Genomic DNA, 22883 nt, shown 5'->3' with positions numbered 1-22883 from the left:
AACATTAGCATATTTACAGAGATAGGAGGTGAATGTGCTCATTTCTATTCAAACCTCTTCTGCGTGCACTCATTTCACAGCTTTGAAATGGCGCGCCGAGTAGACAGACCGAGGAAATGGAGAGAAGACCGAGAGATAGAGGGGAAAGAGAAGAGGTCCAGAGTGATCCAGAAACAGTGGTAGAAAAAGGATGGAGCGAGAAAAGAGAAGGAGTAAGAGAGAGAGATCCAGAAACAGAGGCACAGAAAGGAGAGGGAGAGAGAGAGATCCAGTAACAGAGGCACAGAAAGAAGAGGGAGAGAGAAATCCAGAAACAGAGGCACAGAAAGGAGAGGGAGAGAGAGATCCAGAAACAGAGGCACAGAAAGGAGAGGGAGCGAGAGATCCAGAAACAGAGGCACAGAAAGGAGAGGGAGAGAGAGATCCAGAAACAGAGGCACAAAAAGGAGAGGGAGAGAGAGATCCAGAAACAGAGGCACAGAAAGGAGAGGGAGAGAGATCCAGAAACAGAGGCACAGAAAGGAAAGGGAGAGAGAGATCCAGAAACAGAGGCACAGAAAGGAGAGGGAGAGCGATGCAATACGTGTCCTCCAGGTCATCACAACAATATATATTCTGAGTCACACGGTAGTAGAGCGGGAGGGAACAAAAGGCAAGGTTCAAGGTCAGGGTCAAGGTTGTGAGATCATGGGGAGTGGAAGAGGTCAAAACTGCAATCCCTGTTTACAGGCAATGAATGTAGTGGTTTTAACCTAACCATGATTGTAATGCAGTGTGTGTGTGTGTGTGTGTGTGTGTGTGTGTGTGTGTGTGTGTGTGTGTGAGAGAGCGTGTGATATTATGTCCCTTACCTGACCATGTAGTCGTTGCGAACCAGCAGCAGGTGCTGCATCAGAGACAGGAAGTGTGTTTCGGCCTTGGAGTCTTTGACCGTGTTCATCAGGATCTGGAACACCTCGGTCACGTCAGTACGACCGCATGGTTAAGGACCACAACCTCAAGTGGTCAGAGCAGTCAGATAGGAACATTTTCCAATCCGCATCGTCATCAACGCCCTGAATCAATCCACCCCTACTAATAAGATATACTACTGTGTTTAGAGGCAACCCAATCTACAGTAACCTGGTTCCAATATAGTTTACTACCGCTTTACATGCAGTAGTCATCGTCTTATATTGTGAAGGATTATGTGGCAAAGACAAAGCCCTGTTAAAGACTGGTATCAGTATCTGATCAAAGGCTAAGTAGCTTCCTGATCCGTTTATTACTGTGATCAAATGCATCTCAGTCATGGTGACCAGAGCCAAGGCAATCAACAAGGTAAAACAAAACCCCTGAAGAATTCCTTGTGCTTTTGTGTGAGAAACTATTATGGCACCTTGGAGCCACCTGGTGGTGAAATGTAGGAATGTACGTTATAGGACAGTGACCTGACTGGTAGGTTTCACCCTGTTCCCTATAGAGTGGGCTACCCTATAGGCCGTGATCAACAGTAGTGCACTGTATAAGGTACAATTTGAGACAGCCATACGATAAACTTGTATCACCTTAACATCTGAACCAAAGTAAGTTCCCTTCATAGAGAGACTTTTTGAGCCTCCCTGGTGGTGGAAGGATATTCCATCTCGATGCGCACGTCGTTGAGACGGGCCTGGAGTTCATCAGAGTCATCCTCGGCCTGCTCGTCAAAAACACTGAGCTGCACCCTCAGCTCCTCATTCTCTATGGTCCGAATATCCTACAGGACCCAGGGAGGAGAGAGGGAGGTGGGAGGAGAGAGAGAGGTAAGAGGAGAGAGAGAGGTAAGAGGAGAGAGAGAGAGGTGGGAGGAGAGAGAGAGAGGTGGGAGGAGAGAGAGAGAGGTGGGAGGAGAGAGAGGAGAAGAGGAGAGAGAGAGAGGTGGGAGGAAGAGAGAGAGGTGGGAGAGAGAGAGTGGGAGGAGAGAAGGAGGAGAGAGAGAGAGGTAAGAGGAGAGAGGGAGGTGGAAGGAGAGAGAGAGGTGGAAGGAGAGAGAGAGGTGGGAGGAGAGAGAGAGGTGGGAGGAGAGAGAGAGGTGGGAGGAGAGAGAGAGGAGGGAGGAGAGGAGAGGTGGGAGGAGAGAGGTGGGAAGGAGAGAGGAGAGGAGAGGAGAGGGAGAGAGAGAGGTGGGAGGAGAGAGAGAGGTGGGAGGAGAGAGAGGTGGGAGGAGAGAGAGAGGTGGGAGGAGAGAGGAGGTGGGAGGAGAGAGAGGTGGAAGGGAGAGAGAGGTGGAAGGAGAGAGAGAGGTGGGAGGAGAGAGGTGGGAGAGGTAAGAGGAGAGGAGTAAGAGAGAGAGAGGTAAGAGGAGAGAGAGGGAGTTGGGAGGAGAGAGAGAGGTGGGAGGAGAGAGAGAGGGGAGGTGGGAGGAGAGAGAGGGAGGTGGGAGGAGAGAGAGAGGGAGGTGGGAGGAGAGAGAGAGGGGGAGGTGGGAGGAGAGAGAGAGGGAGGTGGGAGGAGAGAGAGGGGGAGCAAGGGGGAGAGAGAGAGGAGAGTAAGAGGGAGGGAAGGGTGGGTTGAAGATTGGAGGGGGGTCAATAAAAATCCAAACTTCCCTGAACCTACAGGTCAACATGTGTTTGGAACTCACCGTCAGCAGGTCTCGTAGGCCCAGTCTCAGCAGCTCTGAGCGGATGTGGATCCTGTAGTCCAGCTCTTCTCCTCGACTGATGAGAGCGTTGATGAGCTGCATACAGCCATTCTTCAAGGCGATGTTGGGCTTGTTCATACCTAAGAGGAGTGGCTGAAACCTCTCATTGTCCTGCTTTTCTGCCTCCTCAGTGATGGCCTCCAGAACACGCTCATGACTACAGAGGGCGTTACATATTAATGCACAGAAAGGTACACACACACACAAGAACACATTCTCCCACTCACACAGACACACACACACACCTAAACAGATACTTACAGGTTGTCAGGGTGTTCCAGGATGCAGATGGCCGAGAGCAGTTTGACCACATCCACCATCATGTGAGGGACCCGGGGGTTGATGGCTCGGACCAGCAGAGGGATGCCCTCGGCAGACGTCAACATGGCCTTCAGACCATACTTGTTGTTCATGAAGGCTTTGAGACAGCGCACAATCTCGTGTTGACACTTCATGCCCATGTTTCTAACCGGAGGAAAGAGGAGGAGGGGGGTGTTATTGTACATAAGGGGGTTTCCAAACCAGACAAGTAGCAAATCCACTGGAGCGTTCTAGGAATAAGACGGGGGTCGACGTCTTACCAGTACTCGTCTCTCTCCTCCGGGAGGTAGGGTAAATGCAAAAGTGGTAAGAGGGGCGTAAAAACGCGGACGTAATCACGGGATCCAGACATTCAACCGGAATTCAACAATATTCCCCCAAAAAATCTATTGAACTTAATAGGGAATAAACTAAATGTATTAAGCCAAAGTTTATCATAAGGCATGAACAGAACGCAACAGTGATGTGTCATTCCTGCAACTTTCTGAAGAGGCAACTTTCTGTGGCCGTAGGCGATGACGCGAATGATAGAAGTCTTCTGGTAGAAGGAAAGTCTTTCCCAAAAAACCTTCTCAATTAAACGTTAAACTACAAAGTAGCCTGCGCCTATCTGGCAGAATGACACCAGGATCATTTGCGTCGATCCAGTGGGTATGTAGTGCAAACTCTAACGTCACGTGTGAGCTACAAAAACACTAAACAACGGTCTCTTGCTAGGTGTGCACTGTAAAGGGTAACGACACCAACTAAATCTACATTCATTTCAACAACAATAAAGTAGTCTTCTGATGTGGTTAAAACATTGTTGTGGACTTAGAACATCAAATTAAGTTGTTGTTCTATTTTACAAAGTGTGATTTTTGAGTGAAAACTTGAAAGAACTGGGGGAAACGGAAACCTGGAAAAGGTCAACTGAGACAAGAAATTTTGTTGGGGAGGAAAAATCTATGGAATCAGGCAAAAGAGAAGACTGATTTAATAAAGCCCTACTTCCAGGTACTGGTCTATTTCCTCCTGGAGTAAAGGTTAAGGTAAAAGGGTTGAGGGGGTTAGAGGAGGTACGGGGGTAGATAAAAGGGGTAACAGGAGCTTGATATATCTTACGGGTACTCGACCCTCTCCTCCGGGAGTAAAGGTTAAGGTAAAAGGGTTGAGGGGGTACGGGGGTAGATGGGTAGGTAAAAGGGGTAACAGGAGCTTGATATATCTTACGGGTACTCGTCCCTCTCCTCCTGGATTTTCCTCATGATGTTGAGCAGCAGAACCAGGCCCTCGTCTCCAAAGTTCTGCACCCAGCTGACAGGGTTGTTGTTGAGGGAGACCCGGAGTGATTCCAGACAGCCTAGGAGCTGTGCGTCTCTGGGCTCAGTCCTCAGCTCCTGGATGTACATCATGGCTGACTTGGAGCTCTCCTTCTGGTTCTGACCCTATCTCACACACACACACACACACACACACAGCAGTAGTGTAAAAGGACATAAAGGACAAGTTATCGCTGCTCCAGGTCTACTGTGTATGTTATGAAGGTATGACTGATCCCAGTACCTCAACCTTTGTTACTCACAGCTTTGGACGTGTGGAGGTACTGAGACACCATCTCTCGTTTGATGACGATGTCTTTTGCCCGCAGAGGCCGCTGCTTCTCCTCGTTCAAGTTCATATCCACCTGGAGAGAGAGAGAGAGCAGGGGGAAAGACAGGGGGGAGAGCAAGTGAGAAAGGGAGGGGAGAGCGAGCGAGAGGGAAGAGAAAGAGAGAGGGGGAGGGGAGAGAGACAGAGAGATACCTTTAAGTCAGCGTCCTAAAAGATACAGAAAAATAGCCTGTAGTCCACACCCAGTAGACAATCATCGTCTCTTTCTTTAACCCTCTCTCTCACCAGCATCTGTTCGAAGAGTTCCAGGACGTATTCGTCAGGGTGGTCGTGCAGCATGGTCCCCTGGGTAGGAACCTCGTAGTGGGCAGCGTTGGAGTGGCGCTGCCCGGCTGCATGAGGCTTCTCCTTGTCCTTCTTCATCCTCATGCTGGTGAAACGCTCCAACTGCAGGGGGGTCAAAGGAGAGAGGTCAGAGGTCACACAGGGAGATATGAGGGTTATCCCAGTTCAAACCCAACCCTGTGGATTGGATAGGTCAGGGCAAAAAGGTTGATTTGGAATTGGGCATCAGATTCCATTGGACATTCAGACGGCATAAATGACTAAATATCACTCTGAAACACGTTCAGCTTCACTCATGTGTGTGCTATAATAAAATGAAGCAGGGTCACAGGGTGATGTCATCAACATACCAGTTCATACCACATACCGTTTACCGGGGTACTTGGAAATAGCCACGGGATGGCTTTTCAATATCATCAAAACCGTTGAAACTATTTATTAGAAGTTTTTCCAATACATTCATATTTGTAGCCACTTTAAACTCTACGGGACAGTTAACCTAACGCAGGCTAATGTGATTAGCAAGTAACATGAACACCTCCCAGGACATGGACATGTCTTATATGGGCAGAAAGCTTAAATTCTTGTTAATCTAACTGCACTGTCTGATTTACAGTAGCTATTACAGTGAAAGAATACCATGGTATTGTTTAAGGGGAGTGCACAATTATGAACTTGAAAATGTACTAATAAACCAATTAAGCACATTTGGCCAGTCTTGATATAACATTTTGAACAGATATGCAATAGTTAATTTGATCAGTCTAAAAAGGTGCATACAGTGCTGCCATCTAGTGGCCAACATTTTTATTGCACCTGGGTTGGAATAATACATTATGGTCTCTCGCTTGCATTTCAAAACGCATGTTTTTTTTTTCCTTTGTATTATCTTTTACCAGATCTAATGTGTTATATTCTCCTACATTAAATTCACATTTCCACAAACTTCAAAGTGTTTCCTTTCAAATGGTATCAAGAATATGCATATCCTTCCTTCAGGTCCTGAGCTACAGGCAGTTAGATTTGGGTATGTTTACTTTAGGCGAAAATTGACAAAAATGGGGAGGATCTTTATTAAGTAAATACGTGCACTCAACTTGTGCAATACGTTAGATAAAGCAGATTGCGTTCTTGGCTGGCAGCCACACAAGTAAATGTGTGTACATTGAGTAATCTGGGCATTTTTTTGCAAAAACGATGCATGGCCACCATATGTCTAATGTTTATGAGACGAGAGAATGTAGCCAGCTGCATTTTCTAATGTTTTGCTTAAAGTTAAGCTTGCATTTTACAGGAGAAAATAAGGCTGGCTACACAGAAAAGTATCAGAGAAAAGTTGCACATCAGTCAGAGCTCTTGTCTGCTGATAGAATGCCTGTTCGTGAATTCTCACCCAAGTGGAGAAGTGCAACTGAAGCACAAAATAAGTCTGATGCCGAGCAGAAATGACAGAAGCACTTTAGAAATAGGTTTACAAGACGCAGCAAGATATTATGGGTTTTATATTGTTTACCTGAATAAAAAAACAAAGAATTCTGATTTAATGCTACCCTACCCCTAAGTTCGCATGTATATTTTTAGTAATTTAGCAGACGCTCTCATCCAAAGTGACATACAGGAGCAATTAGGGGTAAGGGCCTTGCTCAAGGGCACATGGGCAGATTATTAACGTAGTGGGCTCAGGGATTCGAACCAGTAAAAAAAAATGAAATTTGGTTCCTCCTACCTACAGTGCCTTCAGAAAGTATTCAGACCCCTTGACCTTTTCCACTTTGTTACGTTAAAGCCTCATTTTAAAATGGATTACATTTTTAAAATCCTCAGCAATCTCCACACAACACCCCATAATGACAAAGCGAAAACAGGTTTATATATTATGGCAAATGTATTACAAAAAAAAAATTCTGAAATACCTTATTCACATAAGTATTCAGTCCTTTTACAATGAGACTCAAAATTGAGCTCAGGTAAATCCTGTTTCCATTGATAATCCGTGAGATGTTTCTACTTGGAGTCCACCTGTGGAAATTTAATGGACTGGACATGATTTGGAAAGGCACGAACCTGTCTACATAAGATTCCACAGTTGACAGTGCATGTCAGAGCAAAAGCCATGAGGTCGAAGGAATTGACTGTAGAGCTCCGAGCCAGGATTGTGTCGAGACAGATCTGGGGAAGGGTATCAAAAAAGTGTCCAAGAACACAGTGGCCTCCATCATTCTTAAATGGAAGAAGTTTGGAACCACCAAGACTCTTCCTAGAGCTGGCTGCCCGGCCAAACTGAGCAATCTGGGGAGAAGGGCCTTGGTCAGGGAGGTGACAAAGTACCCGATGGTCACTGACAGAGCTCCAGAGTACCTCTGTGGATATGGGAGAACCTTCCAGAAGGAAAACCATATCTGCAGCACTCCACCAATCAGGCCTTTATGGTAGAGTGGCCGCACGGAAGCCACTCCTCAGTAAAAAGGCACATAACAGCCCACTTGGAGTTTACCAAAAGCACCTAAAGACTCTCAGACCACGAGAAATAAGATTCTCTGGTCTGATGAAACCAAGATTGAACTCTGGCCTTAGCGGCAAGCGCCACGTCTGGAAGAAACCTGGCACAATCCCTACGGTGAAGCATGGTGCTGGCAGAATCACGCTGTGGAGAGGTTTTCAGCAGCAGGGACGGGGAGACTAGTCAGGATCGAGGGAAAGATGAACGGAGCAAAGTACCCGAGAGATCCTTGATCAAAACCTGCTCCAGTGTGCTCAGGACCTCAGACTGGGGCGAAGGTTCACCTTCAAACAGGACAACAATCCTAAGCACACAGCCAAGCCAACGCAGGAGTTGCTTTCGGGCAAGTCTCTGAATGTCATTGAGTGGCCCAGCCAGAGCCCAGACTTGAACATCTCTGGAGAGACCTGAAAATAGCTGGCCAGCAACACTCCCCATCCAACCTGACAGAGCTTGAGAGGATCTGCAGAGAAGAAATGGGAGAAACCCCCCAAATACAGGTGTGCCAAACTTGCAGCGTCATATGCAAGAAGACTCGAGGCTGTAATCGCTGCCATAGGTGCTTCAACAAAGTACTGAGTAAAGGGTCTGAATAGTTCTGTAAATTTGATATGTTTTTTATGAAAGTTTAAAATAAATTACACATTTTTTAAAACTCGTCATTATGGGGTATTGTGAAGATAGTTTTGTTTTCTTTAATGTAATCCATTTTAGAATAACCTAAAAAATGTGGAAAAAGTGAAGGGGTCTGATTACTTTCCAAATGCACTGTATACAGTATACACACACTACATGGCTATACACAGAAGTTTTCCCGAACCATGAAAAACAGCCCCAGACCATTATTTTCCTCCTCCACCAAGCTTTACAGTTGACACTATGCATTGGGGTAGGTAGCATTCTCCTGGCTGGCGCTTGGCATTGTGATCTAAGGCTTGTGTGCGGCTGCTCGGCCATGGAATCCTATTTCATGAAGCTCCAGACAAACAGTTATTGTGCTAACGTGGCTTCCGGAATAAGTTTGGAACTTGGTAGTGAGCGTTGCAACCAAGGGCATACAATTTAAGCACAACACGTTTCAGCTAGAGGTCGACCGATTATGATTTTTCAACGCTGATACCAATTATTGGAGGACCAAAAAAAGCCGATACCGATTAAATCGGACGATTTTTATTTATTTATTTGTAATAAATGACAATTAAAACAATACTGAATGAACACTTATTTTAACTTAATATAATACATCAATAAAATCAATTTAAATAGTGAAACATGTTGAATTTGGTTTAAATAATACAAAAACAAAGTGTTGGAGAAGAAAGTAAAAGTGCAATATGTGCCATGTAAGAAAGCTAACGTTTAAGTTCCTTGCTCAGAACATATGTTAAAAAGGAACCACCAGCTTTCATGAGTCTTCAATATTCCCAGGTAAGAAGTTTTAGGTTGTAGTTATAGGAATTATAGGACTATTTCTCTCTACACGATTTGTATTTCATATGCCTTTGACTATTGGATGTTCTTATAGGCACTTTAGTATTGCCAGTGTAACAGTATAGCTTCCGTCCCTCTCCTCGCTCCTACCTGGGCTCAAACCAGGAACACATCGACAACAGCCATCCTCGAAGCAGCGTTACCCATGCAGAGCAAGGGGAACGACTACTCCAAGTCTCGGAGCTACTGACGCTTGAAGCATTGCGAAGAGCTGCTGGCAAAACGCACAAAAGTGCTGTTTGAATGAATGCTTACGAGCCTGCTGGTGCCTACCATCGCTCAGTCAGACTGCTCTATCAAATCATAGACTTAATTATAACATAACACACAGAAATACGAGCCTTCGGTCATTAATATGGTAAAATCCGGAAACTATCATCTCAAAGGATTTTTATTTATTTTATTCTTTCAGTGAAATACGGAACCGTTCCGTATTTTATCTAACGAGTGGCATCCATAAGTCTAAAAATTCCTGTTACATTGCACAACCTTCAATGTTATGTCATAATTATGTAAAATTCCGGCAAAAAATTAGTTCGCAACGAGCCAGGTGGCCCAAACGGTTGCATATACCCTGACTCTGTGTGCAATGAACGCAAGAGAAGTGACACAATTTCACCTGGTTAATAAATATGCAGGTTTAAAAATATATATTTCTGTGTATTGATTTTAAGGAAGGCATTGATGTTTATGGTTAGGTACATTCGTGCAACGATTGTGCTTTTTTCGCAAATGCGCTTTTGTTAAATCATCCCCCGTTTGGCGAAGTTGGCTGTCTTTGTTAGGAAGAAATAGTCTTCACACAGTTCGCAACGAGCCAGGCGGCCCAAACTGCTGCATATACCCTGACTCTGTTGCAAGAGAAGTGACACATTTTCCCTAGTTAAAATACATGTTAGCAGGCAATATGAACTAAATATGCAGGTTTAAAAATATATACTTGTGTATTGATTTTAAGAAAGGCATTGATGTTTATGGTTAGGTGCACGTTGGAGCAAAGACAGTCCTTTTTCGCGAATGCGCACCACATCGATTATATGCAACACAGGACACGCTAGATAAACTAGTAATATCATCAACCATGTGTAGTTAACTACTGATTATGATTGATTGATTGTTTTTTATAAGATAAGTTTAATGCTAGCGAGCAACTTACCTTGACTTCTTACTGCATTCGTGTAACAGGCAGGCTCCTCGTGGAGTGCAAAGTAAGGCAGGTGGTTAGAGCGTTGGACTAGTTAATCGTAAGGTCGCTAGATCGAATCCCCGAGCTGACAAGGTGAAAATCTGTCGTTCTGCCCCTGAACAAGGCAGTTAACCCACCGTTCCTTGGCCATCATTGAAAATAAGAATGTGTTCTTAACTGACTTGCCTAGTTAAATAAAGGTGGCAAAAAAAATAATTTAAAAAATAATTTAAAATTCAGTGTCCACAAATACCGATTTCCGATTGTTATGAAAACTTGAAATCGGCCCTAAATAATCGGCTATTCCGATTAATCTGTCGACCTCTAGTTTCAGCATTCCCGTTCTGTGAGCTTGTGTGGGCTACCACTTTGCAGTTGAGCCGTTGTGGCTCCTAGACATTTCCACTTCACAATAACAGCACTAAGAGTTGACCGGAGCAGCTCTAGCAGAGCAGAAATTTGATGAACTTACTTGTTGGAAAGGTGGCATCCTAAGTCAGTGAGCTCTAACAGTACAGGCCATTCTACTACCAATGTTTTTCTATGGAGATTGCGTGGCTGTGTGCTCAGTTTTGGCTGAAATAGATGTGCCCACATACTTTTGTCCATGAAGTGTATAACTTCATGAGCTGGATTGCTTGTCTTTGCAATTTGTTTATTTTTATTTGTGCTCTTCCGCTAGCAGCCTCCATGGAAATTCGCTATTACTTGGGCTAATTCTGTTAGCATTCTGGTAATAGAGGCCCAATGGGCTTTTTTTGCATCATTTGCCACACACCTTGTGTGCTAAACCAGTAATACCGTAAATACCGGGGTAGGCAGTCGTTCTTAAACCGACTTGCCTAGTTAAAGAAAAAGGTTAAATACATTTAAAGTAAAATAACCTTTGAGTAGCAGACTTCCTGTGAGATCATAGCTAGTTTAACCACTTCCTGCCCTGGGCCTAACCTACCTACAACCCCCCAACCTTGACCCCAGACCCAACCTGTAACCTAGGCCGGCCCTTCAGACCAACCACTGAGGGGAGTCAGGGAGGCACAGACGGACAGGCAGGCACCATCCAACAGTATGTGTCGATACAACCAGGGTGAGTAGTACACAGACAACATGGTTGAGTTATTATGGGGTGTAACTGCAACAACCAGGCTCATGGGGGTTGTAGTGTGGTATGGATAGAGGGGCGTGGGGAGGGGTTAGTAGTGGACTACAGGGTGAGATGACATGCAAAGACAGTCAGATGATTATGACTGGGATGTGGGCACACACAAACACACACACAACCTACCTCATCAGGAATCAGCCGTTTGAGTTTCTGTACAGAGAGGGGAGGGGGAGGAGGGGTTGAGAGAACGAGTGAATGAAAGAAATGAGGAGATTGAACAGGGGAAGAGGGAGACAATGAGGGATACGGGGAGATCGAGATTAAGGGACAGACAGAAGGGACAGACAGAAGGAGAGAAAGAGAGGGAGTGGGGGAGAGAGGAAAGGATCAATTAGGATCAGACAGGGACCGTCTCTACAAAGGTCATTATTAATCATTGCGGACAGAGGGGAATAGGCTACAGGTAGATCAATATCACAATAACAGACTACTTCATTAAACACAGTTACACATTACACACTGGATCAATCGAGAACATACACACTTAGATTAGCTCACTAATTCCTCTTGTACGACGTTATGGATCATCTGAACAATTCCACATGCAGGGATTGATCCATTTTATTTTGCGATTAGGGGATTTCAGATTTTTTTGACAGGTTTAAAGCAGAATGACAGTACATTTGCACTAGCAAATCCTTGCCACAAGGTGTCAGGCTACACCAATGAATAGCTTAGTGAAGGCAGGGTCTCAATTGATAATTGGCCAACACCAGGTGGCTTATGGGGCAAGTTCCTCACTTCCTATGTTTGCATTCTACTCTATTAAGCTACATAACTGCAAAAGATAAGCCAGAAATAAGATGCATGATCTCTGTAACGGTGCTCCCAAACATGGCCCATAATGACTGTCCCACATGCCAGCATCTGGAGCCAATCAGCAGACACCCAGAGGGTCACAGGCCACAGAACACACACTGAACAACAACCTAGGCTCAACATGTTCAACTGCTTTATAAAGTCAACCTTCAGGGGAAGACAAACAGAGGAACACACACACACACACACACACACACACACACACACCTCTCATCTCTCTGAGCCAGCCTTCCTAGGTTTTGTTATGTCGGATATAGTCTATAAATTAGGTAAGAAGTCTAATTAGAAGGCTCTTTATCAAAGCGATTTTATTTGTCAACTGTGCCTTTTCTCATTGTAAAAAAATAAATAAAATAGTTTGAATAGGCAGATAAATACATGTTTATGCAGGGGGGGGGATAATAGCCTACTACTTTGGAGATCATAAAAACAATTAAATAAATGACGTTACTTGGCTGGTCACTGATCGGCTCTCTGTAGCAATTCATCCTATGCAGGTGGGTCGTGTTGAAGAGAAAAATCCGTCCAGACGCCGGATATCGGACGGGGCTCAGAATATAAGTGGCCGGAGAGGAGCAGGTTCGGCTCCCCAAAAAAAAAAAAAAAAAAAAAAAAAAAAAAAAGACCAGTGCAGGACTCTACTTTAGTGATCAGTTTTCTCTACAACAGAGAAAGGTTGAATTGGCCTAAGCTGACTTGCATTCTCCCTCTCTCTCGCCTCCCTCCTCTCTCAAACAGGCATGCGGGCAAAGCGGACTGACACACATACGCGTGCGTACACACAGCTACATGGAAAACAGTGCAAACAAGGGACTGGTGTAAGGGGCTGTTGGGACTATAATATGGATTCCACACAAATTCAATTTAAGAGAGCTGTTAATTAGCCATTAGCTAATAACACAAAGAAACACAATTTGCTAAGTGATATCATGGAGATCGTCATTAATGCACACCATCTCCACACTTCTCTCTCTCCATCCCTCCTGAGGTAGCCAGCTGATTGGATCTGGGCCTGAGAGAATGACAGAGGATGTTAGGTCCCTAGTGCCATTTTCTTCTTTTTGATTACTTTATCTCAACTTGCATCTCTCATTACCTTCTAGAGGTATCCAGATTATCAAACCGACCTTGTCCAATACCGGGATATTAAGTAATACCGGAACTGAACACAAGGGGGGCACTGTTTTCACACCCCACAGATACTCTGTAATCCGAAGGTTAGCAAATGCTAACAAGTACATGTAAAATCCAATAGAAAATGCTAACTGAATTCACTTTTTATATGACCAATATATACAGTCAATATATATACTGCACGCACAAAACAAATAATTAGCCAGCAATGCTCTTGATCCAAGAGGGGATTCTCTGCTGATACCAAGCGAATGCTTGATTTTGTAAGAAGCTAACCACACTTAGCTAGTTAGCTATCTAGCTACTAAATTAGCAGACCAAATGCACAACTGCAGAGCATTTAGCACATTTTAGACAGTTAAGTAAATAGTTACAAGATATCTAGCTGTCAAACATTTAGTTGTAAATTCCATACTGTGACTCACAAGGCTCCGTTCTATTGTCATTGTGTGCTTGTAAACAAACACCACGTGACTGGGGACAACCAGTAAGCTTCATCATGAAAAATGATGTGACAGGTGAAATAAAGTACGCAATCTTCTTTATCTCCTATTGTATTGCACAAGTTGACTGCAAGTATTTACTTAAAAAGTAGCTAGGAATATTCACATTTATTTATTTTTTTAAACTTCAAATAAATCGTTTCAACGGTATTGAAAAAAAACATCCCGTGACTTTTTCCAAATACCCGGTATACGGTATACCGCCCAAGCCTATATCACCTTCTGGTAAATTTCACACAAGTACTTTGGGAACACGTTCAGATTGATGTCTGCCATCCCAGTCCCAGCCATTATGACCCTCATCAAAGAACTATTAGGTCTGCAGCTAGACTGAATAGGAGTCGTGATGTGTTGGCCGTCTGCTCCATTCTATTTCTATGCCTTTGGGCTGACATTAACTGCTACCCTTTAAGAAATACCAGACATGGTATGAGGAACTTGTGGCTCACAAATGTCAAAGGAATGGAGCGGGAGACAACCTACCTCCCTCAAAAAACACACACATACACACTTTGTCATGTTTTAATATGCAACACCCCAGTTATCCAACCTCTTAGGTTAACAATACGCGTGAACTCACGAGGGCTCAACCGTTAAACTGATGTGTATTCAAACACACTCATGGGCACATACACAAACCAAAAGGCCGACACTGCACATTGTTGTTCACATGATAGATGTTATCACACAGGGTGCTATTTGGGAAGCAGCCAAAGAGTTGGTAATGGAGACTACCTGTGTGGTGCTGTTCTTCTATAGTACACGATGTGAATATCCTCTAATGACGGAAACAAACATTATGTCGCCACATAAATGCATTTTCAAAGCTACAGCACACAAGGGACCAAAGCATATGGTCTGCTTCGTGCTTTCATTTTTGGCAAGGAATTTTTATTTTTATTTTTTTTAATACTGCGATACTGGTATCGTCCTGGGCCTAATTCTTATACAGGTCAGTGTGATGACCAATTGGTGTTCGTCTCCTGCAGTGAACACGGATCCTGATCCCCTCTACAGGGAGGTTTCCGCTTAGGCTACATCGACGACAACAAGTGCAGGTGCAAACACGCAGCTCAGCGTTTCTGTAACGATATGAATTTACCGGACATCCATATGCATTGGGTGCGTAACGTAATAGGGCGTCCACCCACGATGCTCAAAATCCCCTATAGATGATCGTAATTCATTTGAACAGAATACAAAACAGCCTGTAAAGTTGTAAGAAAATAAAGTAGTACGATGTTCTTATACCAACATGAAAGGTTTCATTGAAAAGCAAAACATTACTCTAGGTGGCCACAAAAATGAAGAAATTGTAAAACTGATGTTAGACAATGAAATTCAATATGTAAATTAAACGTGGTGTTAAGGCTGGGTCGTTAAGAGAAAGCTTATTTTACAATGCTCTTGTGAAACGAGGCCCGAGCCATGCATTTATGAAAGCACTCGTTACCCTGACGCAGCCATTCTAAAAACAGCCGATGCCATGATGGTGTCATTTAACCCACAAGGCCTGAACGTGAGAATACAGACACAAAGAACTCTGGGTAATCACACAGGAAACAGAGTGTGTATATGAGAGCGAGATAGGAGAAAATGTCCAAAGTTATATTCCCCCCACCACACATAGCCTTCACACTGTCATGTCAGGCCACCAGCTTAACTCAGAGTAATTAGAAAGAGATGAGAACGGGCTGCTTTCCTTGTGAGAACTTCACAAAGAGGATCACCACAGACACACACACACACACACACACACACACACACACACACACTGTAATTATCCTTCTAAAAAGTACCCTGGTTTACAGGCACTTGCTGGGAAAACCACACAGAGAGTTCCTAAAGGACCATCATTAAACAAAGACAAAAAGAAGCACAGAACCAAAAGAGCAGAAGAAATGTATTTGGTTCTTGTGGTTCCTAGGAAACGTAGTGGAAGTCAGCATTTAAGCGCTTGGCTTGTGACAAGAACATAATGAGCCAGTCAGCCTCTCTTCACAGCACTGTCACTACTAATGTACAGCTCCCACCCAGAACCATAAGACAGCGCTGTGTGTGTGTGTGTGTGTGTGTGTGTGTGTGTGTGTGTGTGTGTGTGTGTGTGTGTGTGTGTGTGTGTGTGTGTGTGTGTGTGTGTGTGTGTGTGTGTGCGTGAGAGAGAGACAGCTATGCTGAGCGAGAGGGACAAAGAAAGCAGGTTGAGAAATCGAAGAGAAAGAGAGAAAAAGAGCCCGTGTTGAGATGTGTTATTACACACACTTGAACCATTACTCACTTCCCTTTAGAGACAAGCAGAGGTCAGAGTAATGCCACAGTAACTTAACTGACCAACTGAATGATTAAGGAATAACCCCTTTATTGCACCTGTGTCTCGCTCACAAACACACACACAGTGTTTCTTTCTGAAAAACAAAGTCCACTATAGACCAGTGATGTCACAGTTTAAACTACTGCTAGTTACATACCTATTAAGGAGAAAATTACTATTTTGGAGAGAGATGGATAGAGGGAGATTGTGCATGTTGTTATCTCTACTGTGGCTGTTGATGTGAGTGTTTGCAGCATTGCCATGGCTCCCTGGTAGCGGCTGTGCTCCGCTGAGCGGTGAGGGATGATGTCACCGGGAGGGGTTCTCTAGCAGGCGACACGCCCGTACACAAGTGACACAACACTTCCTGTTCACAGCTACCACAGGAAGTCAGTAACATAGTGAAACCTGACTCACTATCAGTCCCGAGGGGAGATCTAGGAAATCACATCTTCCTTTATTCCAACATGGTGTATTGGTGTTGTCACGATACCAGAATGGAATTCGATACCAGGTTTAGTATCACGATACGCGATACCGTCATGACACTCGATTCCAAAACGACACCAACACAATACAGCGTCAACAGCCAAAAGTCAGAATGGCACTTTATCCAGAGAAACTCAGCTACTGCTCTGTTCAAATCGTTGAGCATCTTGAGTTCAATTATCATTCAGTATATTTGAACATTTATGTGAAGAAAATTTTAGAAACACTGAGACAGCCATGTAGGCATTAATGAATTAATTATACAATCAATTCCACGTTGTTTCTACCAAAACTACAAAATAACACGATGGTAATCATTATTTGAAATAGTACATCTCTATTGATACAGTGGGTAAATCAAGTTGTAGTGTAGGCCTAGTCACAATACAGGTGAATGCATATTATTCAATAGGTGAGTTGAGCTGGTTTTAGCTGATTTCACGGGGCTACTGATGACAAACAATCCCTTCTGTTAACGACTTATTTTAATAGCAACTGCTAAGAGATCATTTTATTGAGCAACAATATTGGCATAGAAGAAGCAATCACTTATTTTATAAAAGTGTGCGCTGTCTAAGTAATGACATCATGTGCCCGGCAGAATGCGGCTGTGGAATCTGACCTTGTGGGTATGCAACATAGTGGAAACCAGACGGGAGACGAATGAGGTTTTTGGTGACAATCAGCATATTTTGCTTTTACGGTTTGCATATTATCAGAAACAAAGTACCAGGGTAGAGTGAACTGATGTTGCTTCAGCTATAAGCTAGCAGGGAAAGTTATCCTACGATTAAAAAGGTGGAAGCTACCGGTGTCTTGCTTTGTACAAGTGTTGTAGCCTGTATGGACATTGTTCTGCGACAACAGTAATGAACAGTTTCAACTCTTCTACATACCGTCGCTGCATTATTCCAGTGTGTTAACGTCCGTGCAGCGTCAGTGGGGAGATAACAACGCAGGCCAGAAAGCTCTAGCGATGATTGAACAAGTGGAGTGGGCACTTTGCTCTACAAAGGGGCTGCACGGATAGACCGACTTGAGCCTCTCATTCACCTTAGACATTTGACAGAAGTACTGAACGTAAAAAATTAGAGTATTGAGCAGTTTAAATGTTTTTTTATTTTTTTATATAAATACAGAGGTTTCGATACGCCGTGCAACACTAGTGCGCGTGTTACATACTGAACACACCACTTGCGTTACTTGCGTTTGCGTTGCAAAATAAATGTACACATGCATGTTATTCAACCATTCCATCCAAACTGGTCGTGCGCAGACTCGCGCCTGTCCGGTGTCGTCAGGATGCTGCCGTGTGCCTTAAGGCAGGCAGGCAGTCACTGGTTAGGCCTAGGTGTGTTACACGTGGCTACATTGCGTACTTTGTCCCTGAGGAACACTTGACTGTTTACACATGATCAAACACTCATTGAGAGATAAACAACTTGACAGAGAGAGAAGAGAGACACGCATACACACAACTAACACATGACGAACACAGAATGGTAATGATCATTCACAACAACAGAAGGAAAGAAAAAAAAAAGAAAAGAAAAAAAGAGGCAAAAACAAATACAAAACACTGAACAAACTAAAATCACAATCAACACTTCCTGGGTGGACGACTGGTTTGGTTGCTACAACCCATCACATGGTTCTCAGCACTTTACTCATCAGCTTACTTCCCCTTGCAATGGCGTGGCACTAATCCTGGTAAATCAACTGAGACATTAACATAACACCAGCAGTCACTTTACATGACATGGAATGGTTTGCTTTCCTTAAAAACCACCCCAAAGCTAACATACTCAGTCAACACAGAAGCACAACAAAACTCACGACCAACAAGCCACGCACCAGCAGCACACTCTAAACCAGGGATGTAGATTAAGCCATGGGCTGTTTTTTCCCTCTTGAGCAGACGGTCATGTGACCAAACAGAAGCCCAAAACATAATAATTTCCAACCTTGCTTACATTTGTATGAGACCACATTATCCCTCGATTACGCATGGGAATACTTTGGAACAGATTTCCCAAATTAAAACCATTTGTATCAAATGAGCTTCATTTTTTTTTAAACAGGAGGGGGGGGGGCAAATAAAAATCAGAAGCAGTTCCATGGGTTAGGTCTATATTTGACAAAAATCTGTGACAGCTTCATCATACCCCTTTTCCACCCATGCCACCCCCGTCAGTGTGTATATAAAGTAACCAGGAAGTCCTTGGTTATATTAGGCTCCTTCCTTTTTATTATTTCACATCAGACTGTCTCCCTGGTTCACTGTGGCTGGCCCTGTTCACTTACGCCTGACCGACCCCTGCTCCCTGCGTGTGTGTATGTGTGTGTGGTGCATAGCCTCCATGCAAGTCTTCATGAGTGTGTCCAAGTGGGCCGTTTTTTTCCGCATGACTGCGCCATCCTAGCCCAGAACAACAAGAGAGGCTAACGCGATCCGCCCATGTCTGTACTGCTGCATGACGGCCTGTAAGTATTTCCGCTGGCAGATAAGTGAGAGAGTCATTAAAGAATGTAGAGCGCATTCCCACTGAAACCATGTATGTCTGGTGGTATTACACACAGGCTGGCGGACATATTATGTAGGATCATTTAGAAATCTTAGGGGAATCGTCAACAACCTGCTTAATGTGGCATGCCCCACCTGAATAGAATACTAATGAGGCTATGTACGAAATGTGTGATTTGAAAGTACTGTAAAAGCAACATGCCAAAATGAGTTCAACTCTGTGAACAGAAGAGGCTTCCATTCATAACGTGCAGGCAACAAAAGACGCTGCTGAATGTAAAATCCAATCAAATACAACAGATTTAGACATGACCGTGAAATGCTTACTTACGAGCCCTTAACCAAAATGCTGAGAAAAGAAAAGTTAAATAACGAGGAAATAAACAGTGCCTTCGGAAAGTATTCAGACCCCTCGACTCTTTCCACATTGCGTTACATTACAGCCTTACTCTAAAAACGGATTCAATAAAAAAATGCTCAGCAATCTACACACAATCCCCATAATGACCAAGTGAACACAGGTTTAGACATTGTTGCAAATATGAAACAAAGATTGAACTCTTTGGCCTGAATGCCATGCTTCACGTCTGGAGGAAACCTGGCACCATCCCTACGGTGAAGCATGGTGGGGATATTTTTCAGCGGAAGGGACTTTGGGACTAGTCAAGATCGAGGCAAAGATGAACGGCGCAAAGTACAAAGAGATCCTTGATAAATAACATGCCTCAGAGCTCTCAGGACCTCAAAATAGGGCGACGGTTCCCCTTCCAACAAGACAACAACCCTAAGCACACAGCCAAGACAAAGCAGGCGTAGCTTCGGGACAAGTCTCTGAATGTCTATGGGTGGCCCAGTCAGAGCCCGGACTTAATCCTGATTGAACATCTCTGGAGAGACCTAAAAATAGCCTTGCAGCAACGCTCCCAATCCAACCTGACAGAGCTTGAGAGGATCTACAGAGAAGAATGGAAGAAACTCCTCAAATACAGGTGTCAAACTTGTAGTGTAATACCCAAGAAGACTGTAATCATTGCCAAAGGTGCTACAACAAAGTACTGAGTAAATGTAATAAGATTTTTCATAAATTAACAAAAGTAAATAAATAAACAGTTTCTGCTTTGTCATTGTGGAGTAGTGTGTGTAGATTGATGAGGGGGGAAAACAATTTAATACATTTTAGAATAAAGCTGTAACCTAATGAAATGTGGAAACGGTAAAGGGGTCTGAATACTTTCAGAAGGCACTGTACAAGGGGTACAGGATAAAGTGACTATGCATAGATATTAAACATAGAGCAGCAGCAGTGTGTGGTGTGTGTAGTATGTGAGTGTGTGGTTAGAGTCCAGTGAATGTACAGTACCAGTCAAAAGTTGACACACCTACTCCTTCAAGGGTTTCTTTATTTTTACTATTTTCTACATTGTCGAACAATAGTGAAGACATCAAAACTATGAAATAACACATTTGGAATCATGTAGTAACCAAGTTTTAAAGAAACCAAAATATATTATAGATTCTTCAGTGTAGCCATCCTTTGCTTTGATGACAGCTTTGATCACTCTTGGCATTCTCTCAACCAGCTTTACCTGGAATGCTTTTCCAATAGTATTTCAGTAATTCCCAAATATGCTGAGCACTTGTTGGCTGCTTTTTCTTCATTCTGAAGAGTCCTTAGTGATGTGGACACCAAGGAACTTGAAGCTCTAGACCCGCTATGGTGGCAAGGTGGAACGCACAACTCATTTAGAACAGCAGTGTTGGCCTACAAGAGGGAGCGGTTAAGAACGGACAGCTTACTGGGGATTGTTGCCTATGCAGATGTCCAAGGCACTGCATCTCAGTGCAAGAGGCATCACTACAGTCCCTGGTTTGAATCCAGGCTGTTTCACATCTGGCCGTGACTAGGAGTCTCATAGGACCCCGCACAATTGGCACAGCGTTGTCCGGGTTTGGCGGAGGAAGGTCGTCATTGTAAATAATAATTAGTTCTTAACTGACTTGCCTAGTTAAATAAAGGTTCAATTAATTAATTAATTAAATATATATATATATTTTTTTTCTTACGAATTAAGTATATATGTGCCATTGCTGAATCAACTACAATTGTCTTAATTGTCCTCTCTTTGTAGCTGTTTTTATTTGTCAAGCCACAACTGATTGAGCCAAATAAAACATTTTGGTTGTACTAGCACCTCTATCACAATTTTGGGAAATTTTTATTTTTGTGCCATTTTAAAGGAATGATTTTGACCACATATGGCTATTTAGGTGGCATTTCTAAATGCAAATAGACAAGGTTGTGCATGAGTACTGAGACTGAGAACTTATTTATCACTGGTTCTATCTTACAGGTGTGTGTATGATGCAAGCAGAATTATTTGATAAATGACACCTTTTCTATGCGTACGACCAGTCGTGTTTTAGAATAGTTTCTACACAATATTGGCGGCAGCGTAGCCTAGTGGTTAGAGCGTTGGACTAGTAACCGGAAGGTTGCGAGTTCAAACCCCCGAGCTGACAAGGTACAAATCTGTTGTTCTGCCCCTGAACAGGCAGTTAACCCACAGCCTTTCACAGCTGTTCCAGGAGAATGAGGAGATAGTGTAGAGGGGTGCAGGGAGGAAGTGCACATTTCTATAACGTGCCAAACACAAAGCCCGAGTCTGTATAGTTACCCAGGCCGTCATTGAAAATAAGAATATGTTCTTAACTGACTTGCCTGGTTAAATAAAGGTAAAATTAAAACTAAAAATAAAAATAGATAAATAAGGCACCTGAAGAAGATATGCCTTTTCCTACCTTATGTGCCCACAAACTAGAGGTCGACCGATTAATCGGAATGGCCGAGTTCATAACAATCGGGAAATCGGGATTTTTTAAATTGATTTTTTGTTACACCTTTAATTAACTAGGCAAGTCAGTTAAGAACACATTCTTATTTTCAATGACCGCCTAGGAACGGTGGGTTAACTACCTCGTTCAGGGGCAAAAAGACAGATTTTCACCGTGTCAGGTCGGGGGATCCAATCTTGCAACTCTACCGTTAACTAGTCCAACGCTATAACGACCTGCCTCTCTCTCGTTGCACTCCACAAGGAGACTGCCTGTTACGCGAATGCAGTAAGCCAAGGTAAGTTGCTAGCTAGCATTAAACTTATCTTATAAAAACAATCAATCAATCATAATCACTAGTTAACTACACATGGTTGAGATTTTACTAGATATTATCTAGCGTGTCCTGTGTTGCATATAATCTGACTGAGCATACAAGTATCTAAGTATCTGACTGAGCGGTGGTAGGCAGAAGCAGGCGAGTAAATATTCTTTCAAACAGCACTTTCTTTCGTTTTGCCAGCAGCTCTTCGTTGTGCGTCAAGCATTGCTCTGTTTATGACTTCAAGCCTATCAACTCCCGAGGTGAGGCTGGTGTAACCGAAGTGAAATGGCTGGCTAGTTAGCGCGCGCTAATAGCGTTTCGAACGTCACTCGCTCTGAGCCTTGGAGTGGTTGTTTCCCTTGCTCTGCATGGGTAACGCTGCTTAGAGGGTGGCTGTTGTCATTGTGTTCCTGGTTCGAGCACAGGGAGGAGCGAGGAGAGGGACGGAAGCTATACTGTTACACTGGCAATACTAAAGTGCCTATAAGAACATCCAATAGTCAAAGGTAAATGAAATACAAATGGTATAGAGGGAAATAGTCCTAGAATTCCTACAACCTAAAACTTCTTACTTGGGAATATTGAAGACTGAACCACCAGCTTTCATATGTTCTCATGTTCTGTGCAAGGAACTTAAACGTTAGCTTTCTTACATGGCACATATTGCACTTTTGTTGTTTTAT

The 22883-nt window shown here is 43.5% G+C and overlaps 1 protein-coding gene across 4 annotated transcripts in view; it reads right to left on the bottom strand.

Moving 5' to 3' along the window:
- LOC118378460 (protein diaphanous homolog 1) overlaps positions 1 to 22883 on the bottom strand; it is a 140464-nt gene that overhangs the window by 83396 nt on the left and 34185 nt on the right. For 2 of the 4 annotated variants that reach the window (XM_052508042.1, XM_052508032.1), the window contains exons 2-9: positions 11387 to 11413; positions 4865 to 5026; positions 4551 to 4652; positions 4199 to 4413; positions 2927 to 3130; positions 2606 to 2822; positions 1620 to 1738; positions 852 to 968 (exon numbers count right to left, since the gene is read on the bottom strand). In XM_052508042.1, the coding sequence (XP_052364002.1) occupies positions 852 to 968; positions 1620 to 1738; positions 2606 to 2822; positions 2927 to 3130; positions 4199 to 4413; positions 4551 to 4652; positions 4865 to 5026; positions 11387 to 11413 (1163 nt within the window). Of the gene's footprint in view, positions 1 to 851; positions 969 to 1619; positions 1739 to 2605; positions 2823 to 2926; positions 3131 to 4090; positions 4096 to 4198; positions 4414 to 4550; positions 4653 to 4864; positions 5027 to 11386; positions 11414 to 22883 lie in introns of those variants that run through there. The other 2 variants (XM_052508034.1, XM_052508052.1) reach the window with 2 other exon arrangements.

The sequence above is a fragment of the Oncorhynchus keta genome, chromosome 4 (genome assembly GCF_023373465.1).
Source record: "Oncorhynchus keta strain PuntledgeMale-10-30-2019 chromosome 4, Oket_V2, whole genome shotgun sequence".
Taxonomy (NCBI): domain Eukaryota; kingdom Metazoa; phylum Chordata; class Actinopteri; order Salmoniformes; family Salmonidae; genus Oncorhynchus; species Oncorhynchus keta.
This window is presented reverse-complemented; position numbering and strand designations above follow the sequence as displayed.